This window comes from Syngnathus acus, chromosome 6 (assembly GCF_901709675.1).
Source record: "Syngnathus acus chromosome 6, fSynAcu1.2, whole genome shotgun sequence".
In the NCBI taxonomy this organism is placed as follows: domain Eukaryota; kingdom Metazoa; phylum Chordata; class Actinopteri; order Syngnathiformes; family Syngnathidae; genus Syngnathus; species Syngnathus acus.
This window is the reverse complement of record NC_051092.1, coordinates 16,636,521-16,652,390: the sequence shown is the minus strand read 5'-3', so window position 1 is coordinate 16,652,390 and position 15,870 is coordinate 16,636,521. Positions and strand designations below refer to the sequence as shown.

General features: G+C 44.6%; 1 protein-coding gene across 2 annotated transcripts in view; it reads right to left on the bottom strand.

The window, feature by feature from the left end:
- Window positions 1–7,691, bottom strand: part of chmp1a (charged multivesicular body protein 1A) — a 59,224-nt gene extending 51,533 nt beyond the window's left edge. Inside the window, exons 1-4 of one of the 2 annotated variants that reach the window (XM_037253765.1) lie at window positions 7,558–7,665; window positions 6,454–6,490; window positions 6,271–6,370; window positions 5,450–5,469 (exon numbers count right to left, since the gene is read on the bottom strand). In XM_037253765.1, the coding sequence (XP_037109660.1) occupies window positions 5,450–5,469; window positions 6,271–6,370; window positions 6,454–6,456 (123 nt within the window). In that variant the 5' untranslated portion in view covers window positions 6,457–6,490; window positions 7,558–7,665. Of the gene's footprint in view, window positions 1–5,449; window positions 5,470–6,270; window positions 6,371–6,453; window positions 6,491–7,557 lie in introns of both variants that reach the window. The other variant, XM_037253766.1, reaches the window with a different exon arrangement.
- Window positions 7,692–15,870: the final 8,179 nt, after the last annotated feature.

The following is a 15,870-nucleotide window of genomic DNA, read 5'->3' as shown; positions in this document are numbered from 1 at the left end:
AAGGCACGGCCGGGCGAGCTGGGTTGGCCGCCAGCCTGGCCCGGACGCCTCCGCGCTTGCCCCTCTTCAGCCTCCTCGCACACCGCTTCCGACGCTCCCTAACCGGGGGAGGAATAGCAGGCGAGTCCGGCGACGTTTCAGGACGGAGCAGTCCTAGCTCCTTTAATGTCCCCGCTTCAAAGTCCAGAACGCCACAAAACTCGCTTTCGCCGATGTCGAGCAGAACCTGCCTGCTGTACTTGTAGCACGACTCAGTACGACGAGACGAACACACAAAACTCTCGGACAAACAAAAAAGTCAAAGTCAAAGTCAGCTTTATTGTCAATCCCTTCATATGTCAAGACACACAAAGAAACCGAAATTCCGTTTTCTCCATCCCACGGTGACGAGACATACAAGTAGGCGACACAAACAAAAACAAGAAGGCACAAACCATAAATAATAAATAATAAACAAAGTAAAACGAGCGATGAATAAATAACAGACCAATAACCCATTAAATAAGAGGGGCAAAACCGAGCCAGTGCGCATACAGCAAGAACAGGACGCTCCGCTGAAAGGGGGAGCGAGTTCAGGATCCTAACAGCCTGGAGTACGAAGCTGTTGGAAAGTCTGGTGGTGCGGGAGCGCAGGCTCCTGTACCGCCTCCCAGAGGGCAGAAGTACAAACAAAGAGTGAGCGGGGTGACTCACATCACTCACAATCTTGGTCGCCTTGCGGGTGAGATGGGAGGTGTAAATGTCCTTCAAGGAGGGGAGAGAAGCACCAATAGTCTTACTAGCCGTTTTCACTATGCGCTGCAGGGCCTTCAAGTCATGGTCAGTGCAGCTGCCACCCCAGACAGCAATACAGCTGGAGAGGACGCTCTCAATGGTGCCGCGGTAAAAAGTAGTCATGACGGCCGGAGGCGCCCCCGCTCGCCTGAGTTTCCGAAGGAAGTACAGGCGGCGCTGGGCCTTCTTCGCCAGCGACGCGGTGTTGGTGGACCAGGAGAGATCCTCACTGATGTGCACCCCCAGGAACCTGGCGCTGCTCACTCTCTCCACCACAGCACCGTCGATGGTCAGCGGCAGGTGTTGGGCGTGACCCTTCCGGAAGTCAACAACAATCTCCTTGGTCTTGTCGACGTTCAGCAGGAGGTTGTTGTCCCTGCACCACGCGGTCAGAAGGTCAACCTCCAGCCTGTATTGAGACTCGTCTCCCTTGGTGATGAGACCCACCAGAGTCGTGTCGTCCGCAAACTTCACTATGCGGTTGCCGCTGCAGGTGGCAGCGCAGTCATGCGTCAGGAGGGTGAAGAGCAGCGGACTGAGCACGCAGCCTTGGGGGGCCCCTGTGCTCAGCGTGATGCTGGCGGAGATCTTGTCGCCAACACGTACCACCTGTGGCCTCTGACAGAGGAAGTCCAGTAGCCAGTTGCAGAGGCGGGTACTGAGGCCCAGCTTGTCAAGTTTGCCGATGAGACGCTGCGGCACAATGGTGTTGAAGGCAGAACTGAAGTCCACAAACAGCAACCTCACATACGAGTCCTTCCCCTCCAGGTGGGTGAGGGCCGAGTGGAGGGCAGAGCAGATGGCATCCTCAGAGGACCGTTTGGCCCGGTACGCAAACTGGAAGGGGTCAATGGTGCGGGGGAGAACCGACCGGATGTGCTCCAAGACAAGCCGCTCAAAGCACTTCATGATGATGGGCGTAAGTGCCACGGGGCGGTAGTCATTGAAGCAGGACGGAGCAGGCTTCTTCGGCACAGGTACGATGGTGGCAGCTTTGAAACACGACGGGACGATGGCCTGCTGCAGGGAAGTGCTAAAGATGTCCGTGAAGACACCCGTCAGCTCACCAGCGAAGTCCTTCAGCGCTCGACCCGGGATGTTGTCCGGGCCCGCCGCCTTACGGATGTCGATAGCGGCAAGCGTCCTCCTCACGCTGTCGGCGGAGAGGCACAGGGGCAGCTCGTGGGAAGGGGGAGTGGCCTTCAGCGGGCAAGTGCTGTTCTGAGCGTCGAAGCGAGCAAAGAAGCGGTTGAGGTCATTCAGCAGACGGACGTCGCCATCACAGCTCTGCGGCGCGGGCTTGTAGTCCGTGATGGTCTGAATGCCCTGCCAAAGGCGCCGTGCGTCCCTGCTGTCCTTGAAGTGGGCGGTAATTTTGCCCGAGAACGCCCTCTTCGCTTCTTTGATGCCCCGGGACAGGTCGGCCCTCGCAGTCCTCAAGCCAGCCTCATCCCCCGCCCGGAAGGCTTTGTCCCTGGCCCTCAGCAGCCTGAAGACAGCCCCCGTCAGCCATGGCTTCCGGTTAGCCCGAGTGACGACGGATATTGAGTGTGTCACATCATCAATGCACTTCCCGATGTAGGAGGAAACAGAGTCAGTATACTCCCCAATGTCCGCCCGACCGTCGCAAGTGGCCGCCCTCCTAAACACGTCCCAGTCGGTAGAGCCAAAGCAGTCACGAAGCGCATCAGAGGCACCCTCAGGCCACACCCGCACCCGCTTGCGAACTGGTCTGGATGTTCTCACCTTTTGTCTGTATGCGGGCAAAAGCATAACAGTGATATGGTCCGAAAGTCCAAGATGGGGAGGGGGGCGGCTTTGAAAGCCCCTTTATGCGAAGAGTAGACCAGGTCCAGGAAGCTGTCGCCACGCGTAGGAAAATCAACATGCTGGTGAAGCCTCGGAAAAACAGACTTCAGATTAGCATGATTAAAATCCCCAGCGAAGATGGTGAAACCGTCAGGGTGCGCTGTCTGTTGGTCACTGACAGCCTGGTACAGTTCACCAAGAGCCGCGACCCTGTCGCCTCCGATGTTGGAAGGCGGGATGTAAACCGCGACCAGCAGAATCGCGGTAAATTCCCTCGGCAGGTAAAAAGGACGGCACTTAATGATCACAAACTCCGCCAGTGACGAGCAGTGCCTGCATACCACCACAGAGTCCCGGCACCACTCGTCACGGATGTAGACGCATATTCCACCTCCACGAGATTTCCCCCCACGTACAATGGTCCGATCCGCCCGATAGCACGCTAGCCGCTCCAGACGTACAGCCGAGTCCGGAATGTTGACGGTCAACCAAGTCTCAGTGAACACGAGCACACAGCAGTCACGCACCGTCCGGTTTGTAGATCTCAGCAAGCGAATATAATCCATTTTGTTGTCCAGCGATCGAACATTCGCCAGAAGAATGGAAGGCACGGCCGGGCGAGCCGGGTTGGCCGCCAGCCACTCATTAAACGAACAAAACACCGTACGGGCGGGACAGAGAGAGGTCGCTGCGTGTGCACGCGCCCACATCCTGTATATCTTTGCTGCTCTGGTGGCAGCATCATGGTTTGGGCCTGCTTTTCTTCAGCAGGGACAGGGAAGATGGCTAAAATTGATGGGAAGATGGATGGAGCCAAATACAGGACCATTCTGGAAGAAAACCTATTGGAGTCTGCAAAAGACCTGAGACTGGGACGGAGATTTATCTTCCAACAGGACAATGATCCAAAACATAAAGCCAAATCTACAATGGAATGGTTCACAAATAGACGTATCCAGGTGTTAGAATGGCCAAGTCAAAGTCCAGACCTGAATCCAATCGAGAATCTGTGGAAAGAGCTGAAGACTGCTGTTCACAAACGCTCTCCCATCCAACCTCACTGAGCTCGAGCTGTTTTGCAAGGAAGAATGGGCAAGAATTCCAGTCTCTCGATGTGCAAAACTGATAGAGACATACCCCAAGCGACTTGCAGCTGTAATTGCAGCAAAAGGTGGCGCTACAAAGTATTAGCGCAAGGGGGCCGAATAATATTGCACGCCCCACTTTTCAGTTTTTTATTTGTTAAAAAAGTTTAAATTATCCAATAAATGTTGTTCCACTTCACGATTGTGTCCCACTTGTTGTTGATTCTTGACAAAAAATTAAACTTATTTATCTTTATGTTTGAAGCCTGAAATGTCGCGAAATGTTGAAAGGTTCAAGGGGGCCGAATACTTTCGCACACGCGCGCACGCGCGCACGCGCGCACGCGCGCACGCGCGCACGCGCGCACGCGCGCACACGCGCACACGCGCACACGCGCACACGCGCACACGCGCACACGCGCACACGCGCACACGCGCACACGCGCACACGCGCACACACGCACACGCGCACACACGCACACACGCACACACGCACACACGCACACACGCACACACGCACACACGCACACACGCACACACGCACACACACACACACCACACACACACACACACACACACACACACACACACACACACACACACACACACACACACACACACACACACACACACACACACACACACACACACACACACACACACACACACACACACACACACACAGTATTGGCCCGAATATAAGACGATGTTCTTTGCATTGAAATAAGACTGAAAAAGTGGGGGTCGTCTTACATTCGGGGTCTAGACATTATACCCATTCACTTGTGCGCAGCGGTAAGTTAAAGGTTGCTGGTATCGACTGAGTATGTTGCTGTGATCGTGTGCGTCTTTGACACAAAGTGAGTACCGTAATTTTCGGACTATAAGTCGCACCGGAGTATAAGTCGCACCAGCCATAAAATGCCCAAAAAAGTGAAAAAAAACATATATATGTATATAAGTCGCTCCTGAGTATAAGTCGCCCCCCCACCCAAACTATGAAAAAAACCGCGACTTATAGTCCGAAAATTACGGTATATACATTTCATTGTTACTACTGTCCACTGTTGTGCCGTTTGTCCGATCGCGGTTTGCTTCGTGTGCGCGCCGTTTAATTGACAACTCCGGCGCGCTCCAAAACTGAACCTCCTATGTTCTGACCGACACCCGGGGCGAAAAGAGCATAACCATCCGAGCCAACACCCTATACAGGCTCCCCAACAATAGCGGTAGCAGTTTGCATTATTTTATTGCAATGTTTTTCCTTATTCAAATTTGTTTCAAGACTACAGCTACAGTTAGACTTCACTTTGATGGTTAATGCAGTTATTGCAATTTTGTTGTTTTATCACAGTAGATTGGTTTATTTACATTTCAAAAACCAGAAGCCATTCATTTACAAATGTGATTGCACTTAAATGTTCAGATATTAAGATGTGATGGACAGTTTTTGCTTGATTTGAATGAGGCAAAATAACATGCTTTTTCTCTCAAATATATTGTTATAATCATTTGTTTCAGATGTAATCATTTTCTGTATAAAAATTAAATTCGGTGTTCAAAAAGTATTTTTTCAAACTTGAGTTTTGAAAAAGAGGGGGTCGTCTTATAATCAGGGTCGTCTTATATTTAGGCCAATACGGTAAATAAAATGTGGACTAACTATGCAATATAAAATGCGATTCATTACTTTTAAATACTTTAATCTCTTGACAGCACTAATATATAATATACTATATATGTACACACACTAACACTTATTCTAAATATTATATACATACCTTTAATTGGAAGAGTGTATCTGCAGAAAGACAAATGGGAATCAATTGGATTATTAATATACGTGACATAGAAACAGGACAGTATGGCATTAACTCATTTGATACATGAAACATTCAGTGATCCCTCGTTAATAATCGTTCATAAAAGTCTTGTGCGGATATCGTAAGAATAAATTTCATTTATTTTTGTTATTTTCCGCTCAGTGGCCTAGTGGTAGAGTGTCCACCCTGAGACTGGAAGGCTGTGGGTTCAAACCCCGGCCGGGTCATACCAAAGACTATAAAAATGAGACCCATTGCCTCCCTGCTTGGCACTCAGCATTAAGGGTTGGAATTGGGGGTTAGATCACCAAATGATTCCCGAGCGTGGCACCGCTGCTGCTCACTGCTCCCCTCTCCCCCAGGGGATGGATGGATCAAAATCACACAGGGATGGGTTAAATGCAGAGGACAAATTTCACCACACCCAGATGTGTGTGTGACGATCATTGGGACTTTAACTTTTTAACTTTAAATTTCTTATTTGTTTAAATAATTTATTTTTATGAAAATCAGTTTGACTTTAAAATGTTTGCAAAAGTGTTTGAATACAAAAAAAACATTTAAAAGTACAATACAGTGTTTAAAAATACAATAAAGGTTCATAAAAGTCTTTTATGGATATTGTAACAATATTTTTTTTTTTACATCGTAGATTTCTACCTATCGCGGGTGGTCTTGGAACCAATTATCCGCGATAAACGAGGGATTACTGTATTGCAATGAAGATCGTGTGTTCAGTTCGGGCAAAAAGCCTGCACAGAAGACTTTTCCATGCTTACTTTGAGAAAAAGGATGCTGAGCACACAGACCTGCTGCTCCACACAAATGTTCGGCGGCTAAGTAGAGGCAGATTTTTGGACAGGTTTTCAGAGTTGTTGCCTGAAATTATGGGGTTGCTGACCCTTTCAAAGCATTCAGATTATCAGAGGACCAACAATGCCTTTTAGATTTTCTTTCCTCACCATTCTGACGGGCGAGCTCAACCACTTGAATATAGAGCTGCAGGGTAATGATAAAGATGTAGTAAACATGGGGAGTTCAGTGAACATGTTTAAAATTAAACTACAGCAGCTGCAAAATTACCTCACATGAAAGCAGAACTACTGTGTCAAGTTAAGGGTGTGACACAATTTGACAGTGCATGTTTATCAGGAGCCTGTTCAGAGCATCTTGTAAGAGTTTGAGAGATATTTTACTGACTTTGCATCCACTGAGCCTGTAACCAGGTATTTGTGGTTCACATTTGGTGCAAATGAGTGTGAGACTCAGACCTTGCAAAATGATAAAAGCCAAATCCCAATATGCTCAACCTGGAGCGCAGGCGATGTTCTGGAAAATGCTGGTGGAACAGTATCCCAATCTCAGATGTGCCTTGAACCTGACATGAACTTGAAGTCTTTTTGGATCAACTTATCTGTGCGAATTTGCTTTCTCACACATGAAAATCATTAAGTCAAAGTACAAATCAAGAATAACTAATGACCACCTTGTTGCTTGCCTGCACCTTGCAAGCAGCTCCTACACTCCAGATTACCTGAAGCAAACTGCCTCCTCCCAGTGTCAGGTCGAGCACTAAGGTAGGGAATGATGTATTTATTGAAAATAAAAAAAATCAGAGAGGTATTTGTCTACTGTCTCTTTTCTTCAACAGTTATTTTTCTGTTGTTGTTCAAGTTAAGGTCAGTTATAGTTATTGACCGTCATGCAGATTACCAATTCAATTGTGTGTGCATATGTGAGACGAGAAAGGAGAGGGATCTAATATCTACTGGTTTATTTAACAACAAGATAAAGTGTTATGAGGTTAGTAACCGCAGGTTGGAAATCACTTGTCTGAGTAGATCTCGGGACCTTGGCTACTTATAAAGCATATCTTGGGTCAAAAAGCCTGGGTGCAGCATTTGCCTCACTGTCATTATTGGAAACAAGACACTCGGGAAATTAATGCTAACACGACGTATTTGCTAACCGTCTGTCCGAGCTAGCAAGCTAAAGAAAGTAATATATTATGTGCAACAAAACATTTGTGTTGCTGGTGAGGTTAGGACATCTGTTAAATAACGTACCGTCCATGTCGAGATGTACAATTTCCGCCTTTGTTTTGCTTGACAGACTGAGTCCAAATTCACAGGCTGCGTCCTCCGAAAGCCGTTTTTGTTTTTTTTTACCCGTTTTTAGGAGTGTTGGCTCGTGAGTGAACGCTTCGTTCATAATGAACGACTCCTTTCAGTGAACGAGAGTGAACGAATCACTTCCTAAAGTGATTCGTTCTTTTTTCCGTTCATATAACTTCAACCAGTAGGTGTCGATAATGTCCATTGAAGCTGGTGCCACCTCGCCGTAAAACAAAACGAAGAAGAAAATGACGTAACTTCCCGTTCACGAACGAGTCGTGAATTGCATTTCCCGTTCACCAACGAACGAATCTTTGAGTGAACGAATCACTCACTGAGTGAATCACTCACTGAGTGAATCACTCACTGAGTCATTCGTATTTCCAGTTCACCGCGAGAACGGATCAGTGAGGGAACGAATCCTGGTGTTGGGTTTGCAGCTTCGTAGTCCATTTTCTCTCCGACACAACACGACACGATGGTGGCGTTTGGTATTTACTTCTTTATCGTTCCTCGCTCACTCTCATCTCAACACCTGTGCTTCTTGGCGCGTTTCCTTCTATTCACTTCCTACTTCCCGTTACCGAAAACAAGGTAAAAGCCAACGTAAAGTGTCCACAGTACATAAAAGAGAAAAACGTCACGTCACTGCAGTCCACACAAAATACGGCATAAGACGCCGAACAAATAGCACATTGACATATATAATAATACTATGAGAGCACAAATAACCCAACACCTGGCTTTCCCGTTCGCGAACGAGTCAATGAGTGAACTGCCTTCCTGTGCATCAACGGATCAGTCAGTGAATATGTTGCGTCTCCTGGCGTGAACTATGTAAACCAGAATGTAGATTTACGATTTACTTACAGTAGGTTTTAAATAACATGTATGCATATATATGCCTAAATATTGTTATCCAATATATTGACTGCAGTTTCACATTAGATTGCTGGTTTGAGATGTACTATTATTATTATTATTTTAATAAACATTTATGTTATAACTTGTCTGGTGTTTTATTCCTTGTTTTTATATTCGCCAATCAAAACATAAAAATCAGACATTTGGCTAACTGCTTTATATGACAATATGTATATGTGTTTTACGTTGTTATATGAGTTGGTGTCCCCATAATTAACAAATGTCGGCATAACGGGGGTTTTTTTTCAACATTTTATTCAAACACAAACACATTGGATAAAATAACACCATCAACTACAAGCCAACAAATACAAAATTAAAACATCAATGTCGGCATAAAGTGTGTCGGCTGGCAATGGCATAGCGGCAATGCTGTCTGTCACTCACTCGTGAATCTTCGCGAACGACCAATCAGCAGCGCCAGCGAGCGTTAGATGGAGGAGGGGACTTTACGAGTCAGTGACGTAATTTTCCGTTCACGAACGAGTCAGTGACCCGAATCCCGTTCACGACCGGGTGAGAGACTGTTGCGAACGGATCAGTGTGTAGGTATTGTATTATAGAAAGAAACGTGTTAATTACCCGAGCCAATTATTATTATATATAATAATTTGGGTGGGGGGGTTGTGTAGTTGTATTGTTTGATGTGTATGGGTTGTTTCCACTGGATGTTGTAAAAAAATAAAAAGCTGGATCCGTGTGTGTGTGTGTTCGTTTGAACGACTCTTTTGAGTGAACTGATTCTAATGGTTCAGTTCACCTGAAAGAACTGGAATGCACATCACTAGCTTTTAGGCTACATGACGTCGTTTCCGGAGCGACCCAAAAGCACGTCACGTGACACACGAATGAAACAGGCCATCGTTTCTATGGAGACGGACTTGTTTCTTATTATTACTTTTTAAAATATTTATTTAGGTACTCAGAACACGTAAACACAACTGCCAGTAGGCAACAAATATAGAACTGAAGAAATAAAGCACTCAAATACAATGTTTTGTGTGCTTTGGAAATTGTGGCAGCAATAGTTACATATATATTAGGGTTGGAATTGGGGGGTTAGATCTGTCAACAACAAATCAATAACAACTGTAATGAAAAATGGACTACCATCGCTTTTGTGTTAATTTAATGACATTCGACTGTCATCAATTTCCTGCAATATACTGTGTTTTTGTTTGTGCCTTCTTGTTTTTATTTTTTTTTGTGTTGTCTACTTGTATGTATATTGTGTACTATGTCTTGTCACCGTGGGATAGTGGGAACGTAATTTCGATTTCTTTGTGTCTTGGCATGTGAAGAAATTGACAATAAAGCGGACTTTGACTTTGACTTTGATTTTTGAGAATGTCTTAGTGTCTTATTCTAAACCTGAAAGAAAATTTAATCCGACTACGATATTCTCATTCATTATCTTTAGCGCCTATACCTTTCTATAAAACGAGCTCTCATTTTGCTTACTCAATTGCTCTATATAGAGATATACATTTTAATTGAATAGCCACAAATAAGCATTCTCTGCACATTATATTGTTTCTATAAAACATTGAAAAATTTACATGGGCCCCCTTTTTCAACTTTAATTACTTGCCCCTCCAAAGGTCTCAGCACACCCCTGATCATGAATGCCGTTCATAGGTCAGTTTTAACAGCTATTACAATGTGTCTAGTCACTCTGACTAATTTGCAGAACACGGGATTAGTGTTTGCAAGACAAGCAGTGACTGACATGAAGACGAGGCAGAGTATGAAAAATTGAAATAATTTGCTTTTTAATGCTGCTTTTACTCAACTCTAAATGTGATTTGGTTATAGGTTGGTATGGAAATGAGTGCATACATTATTTAAGGATTTTCTAAGTAAGACAAAGGCGTGCTTGTTTACCTGCTTAACATGTTTCAGCCACTTTCTGTAGCCTTCCTCAGAAGCCTGCATACATGTATGGACGACGCACTAGCCCACTGAAGCCTAATGGGGTCTGGATCAAGCCAGAAGCAACAGTCAGGTAAGAACAAATAATTTCTCATTTATGATTAATTTACTGTTACGTTAAAGATAAATGTGTTTCGTTTGTTTTAGTTTGACCTTGTACTTGGGGAATGTATTGGCTTTGCAATACAGTTTTGTCACGGTGTCAATATTTGCAGTAATAAATTCTGTAATACTCAAAATTAAAAATCAAATTTCATTTATTACACAACCTACATTTTACAAACAAGTATAGCTGAACTGTGCAGTTTTACAGCACTGCCTCTTTCATTCTGACACATTCTTTACATGCCTAAGTGTGTGTGATGACGGGTCTATGTAATGTATGATGTTATAAGTCGTAGTATAAAGTGAATTTCTTTCTTCGTTTTAATCAGTATAATAAATTTGTACATTACTGTGTAACGTGGCACAGCTAACATGCTTAAGAAATTAGCACAATCCTATTTGAAAGTAGCTGCGCGCTTTATGTGATATGAATAGCAACACACGCTGCACACGCGCACACGTACACAAACACACACGCGCGCGCGTGCACAGACACACACATACGCACACACACACGCACACACGTACACGCACACGTACGCACACGCACTATTAGTAAGTGAACGTCATCTGACCTGCCAGTCAATCTAGTCTAATATGCTCCATAGTGAGAGGATCTGCTGTATCATGATATTTTAAACTATCCACAGTTAACTATGTGCCGATATGCTTTTGGCAAAATAGCGATCTAATTTCTTATCAAATATTTTAGTGGGTATTTTTCTTACCTGGAAATAAGACGCTTGATTCACCAAAACCCGCCTCCGCCGTATACACGATGCTTTGTAATTTTGGGGTGCGTTCAGTGACCACTCACAAAGTCGGACCTCAAATAATTGGGAAAAAAATCTTTCAATGCACCAAACAGCAATGACTTGTGCATTTCGCAGGGGATACGGGAAAACATTTTGATTTATTTAACGCACAAAAAACAGAATAGCTGCATATCAACACAAGTTGCAGAGATGATTTCATGATGTCAAAAAGTGAGGACCCAGTCATTTTCTTGGATGGGGTGGGGCTGCTGCTTAGAGAGTATGAATGGGCAGGACTGCTACAAGATGGGTGAATGGCAGAAAGCACCACTTTAGGGGTGTTTTGGTAAGAAATTAGCATTTTAACTGTGACGGATCAGACAGTACAACCAATTGCAGAGCGACACAGACTATTTTTAAAGGGGAAGATGGAGCGCTGGAGTGGTGATGGGGCTGGAGCGCTGGTGTCGCTGGGATGCGGCTGGTGGACATGACTGGCAGTGTACAGTAATACTCGCTACCTCGCGGTTCACCTATTGCTGCCTCGGTGCATCGCGGATTTTTCAGAAAACAAATATTGCGGATACATTCGGTGCATCGCTTCTTTTTGCGGCGTCACTTGGAGCGCAGGGTTTTGTCTACCTATATGACTTTACAGCACACTATTGGCTGGTAGGGGACCAATGGGAATATGTTGATCTGTATCCTTGTCAATGATTGGCTTAGTGCTGTAAGAGCAGCTCTAATCAGGCTTTATCTCAATTTCCTGCAACGTATCCACTCCTCCACTTCGTTTGTTTCAGCAGAATCAGTAGAATCTCTGATTTGCGCTTCATTTTGTTGTCACAAACGAGGCAGGACAACCAAATGCAACATGGGCTCTTTATTTGGGGAAATTTTGAAGGAAACAAGGAGGTCTGGAATGCCAGCAGAGCAGGACTACGAGGCAAGCTGACTAGCCGGTCAGCGACCTTGCGTCGTGCGTCGTCAAAGCAGAAGAGCATAGTAAGCTTCTTAAAGCCATTTAAAAAGTATTTAAAGATACAACAAAGTGTTTAAAGGTATAATAAAGTTTATAACGAAATTATATTATATTAAGTCTTGTGCGGATTCCCTCGGGCAGCGGGGGCGCATCTGCCTGTCAGCACGGCAAGAGCAGAGCGGAGCCGTTGCGTGCGGGCACCTCGTAACACAGTGGGTCAGGCAAACAAGAATCAGGTGGCAGGCATGCATGTCAAAACAGACAAAACTGTGAGGATTGACGATTAGAAGTTCTGTATTGGCGACGCGCGCCTCAGAGGTCAAGCGCGGAGGGCTGCGCACGAAGGAAAAATTGTCAGGAATCGGAGTGGAAATGGAGCAGGGCGACCAAGTGCAGCTTGGACCAGGGTCAAAATACAGACTCGGTAAACTGACATAACTCACTAACAAAACCTAACAACAAGACTGACCGAAAAAGACGTGAAACAAAAAGACAGGGTGACATTACCAATGACAGCAACAGGAATCAAAAAGACATCATGACATTAACAATGATCCGACCGGGAGTGATACACAGACAGGTCTTAAATACAAGACAGGTAACAAGAGGCAGGTGAAAATGATCACACTAATCATGGGCACACAGGAGGGGAAGGGCGAGCACACAGACACACGGACAGAAACTATGGACATGATCGGGGACGAGTCGTGACAAAAATGCACCGCCGTGCAGAAACATTCTGGACAACGGGCAGTGAGCGCAACCGCGCAAGTAGGAAAATAGCACTGCCGTCCAGGATTTAGCACAGCGGTGAGCAATGGGCACAAAGCGCAGGGCGTGGCTCTGAGCAATGTGCAGTTGCCCTCGCGCTGGGCTGCCGGGTTGCGTCAGCCGGTCAGCACCGCAAGAGCAGAGCCAAGCCGTGACACAGTTACACTTTAAAAGAATTTAAATGTTTAAAAATACAATAAAGTGTTTAAAATGATAAGTCTTGTGCGGATGCGCTCGCGCTGGGCAGCGGGGGCACGTCAGTCGGCCAGCACGCAAGAGCAGAGAGGAGCCAGACACGTTAACATTTCAAAAAAGGTTCATAAAAGTTTTGTGTGGATATTGTAACAATATATTTACTCATATTTATTTACTTATTTATTTAAATAAATAAGAATGTTTCTGCAAGTCACTTTGACTTGAAACATTTCACGAAAGTGTTTAAAAATACAAAAAAAGTGTGTAAAAAAACAATAAAGTATATAAAACTGCAATAAAGGATCATAAAAGTCTTGTGCGGATATTGTAACAATATATTTACTCTAATTTATTTTCTTTATTTTCCTATTTGAATAAAGAATTTTTATGAAAATCAGTTTGACTTGTGTATAAAACTACAATAAAGGTTCATAAAAGTCTTGTGCGGATATTGTAACAATATATTTATTCTAATTTCCATCCATCCATCTTCTGTACCGCTTATCCCCACCGGAGTTGCGGGCGTGCTGGAGCCTATCCCAGCAGTTTTACTCTAATTCCTATTACCGTTTTTTTCCATGTATAATGCGCCCCCATGTATAATACGCACCCTAAAAATGGCATGTCGATGCTGGAAAAAAGCCTGTACCCATGTATAATACGCACCCAAAGTTTGACTTTTTTTTTTTTTTAATTTTTGTTTTTTTTGTTTTGTTTTTAAAGTCCCAATGATCGTCACACACGCGTCTGGGTGTGGTGAAATTTGTCCTGTGCATTTGACCCATCCCCGTGTGATTTTGATCCATCCCCTGGGGGAGAGGGGAGCAGTGAGCAGCAGCGGCGCCGCGCTCGGGAATCATTTGGTGATCTAACCCCCCAATTCCAACCCTTAATGCTGAGTGCCAAGCAGGGAGGCAATGGGTCCCATTTTTATAGTCTTTGGTACGACCCGGCCGGGTTACTTAAGTCCGTAAACATAAAATTATTTCAGAAAAAAGATCATCTTTGGGAACAACCGGATGTTATTCTGCTGGTCAGTATCACTGCGCATGCAGTAGCAAACTCGATAGCGAAGAAATATGTGAGACTCTCAACGGGATCACCAATATTTGAGTGATGTTCCAGTTATTTATCACAATTATTTATTATTATAATAATAATATATATAATATATATAATTATTTATTTATTATTCACAATTGTCATGGTGATCTTTCTGGTGATTTCTTAACTAGGCTGGATGTATTTTTTTTGTTGCCGTTGATTTCTCCGACTGCCCAGAAAGGCACCACCGCGATCAGTTAGGTTAAAATGAAAAGAGAGGAAAGTGACGTTGTAAAGAACCATCCGTGACAAGATTTTCTTCAAAAATTGTTGTACCATGATTTTCTTCACAAAAAAAAAAAAAATAAAAAAAAAAATAAAAAAATTAAAAAAAATTGTACCCATGTATAATGCGCACCCCAGATTTTAGGACAATAAATTAGTTAAATTTTGCGCATTATACATGGGAAAAAAACGGTAATTTAAATAATGTTTATGAAAATCAGTTTGACTTTGAAATGTTTACTAAAGTGTTTAAAAATACAAAAAGCATTTAAAAGTACAATATACAGTGTTTAAAAATACAATAAAATACAATGAAGGTTCATAAAAGTATTTTATGGATATTGTAACAATATGTTTTCTATACATCACAGATTTTCACCTATCGCGGGTGGTCTTGGAACCAATTATCCGCGAAAAACAAGGGATTACTGTAGCGTTCGAGTACTTCCTTCACCGGAGCTGGCTGGCGGAGGGCTGGACACCACCTGGTGGGAAATGCAGCAGAGCAAGAGCGCAGCAGGGCAGAGCATAGCGGAGAAGCATGGTCGGGGACGAGCGGGCGGTCAGGACAGGTGGCGAGCAAGATGTGGTCAGTAACGGGGAGGTGGTCACGACGGGCGGCAAGCAAGACGTGGTTAGTAACGGGCAGGTGGTCAGGACGGGCAGCAAGCAAGGCGTGACGGGTCAGTACACGGGCCGGGCCAGTAACGGGAGTCAGACAGAATGACAGCAGTGAGCGATTGAGTGGCATCACGGGACAGACTGACAAGAGCGTGAGTGACTGGATAGCGGTTTAAATAGGGAGACTAACAAGCCAGTGACAGGTGTGGGTGATTTCTTGATTAGGAGGGTGTGGTTGAGTGGCAGGTGCCACAGGCACCTGACATTAACATGGCTAAAAATTCCTAAAAGTTGATTTAGCATATTTGAGTAGCCAATCTACACATAAAAGAAATACAGGGTGGCTTATAAGCAGTGCATTATTACTGCAATGCCTGGAACGTTGTGCTTCAGCTGAAAGCCCCACCCTCCTTCTCAAATTTATGTTGAGGTAATCACCTTTTTGACTGGAGGTTTAGTTGAAAATTGTATGGACCCCCAACCGGCGGGCACCCCCTCCCCCTGTCAGTTCTCCTCTACTTTGTGCAGTCACTCAAGGACAAGGATCATTTTCACGTTCATATCACTGGCCACGTAGTATAATTGCCCAAGCCGTACTTCAATGATTTCAGAAAACAAGTAAATTAAAAAAATCAGAACACACATTGCTAC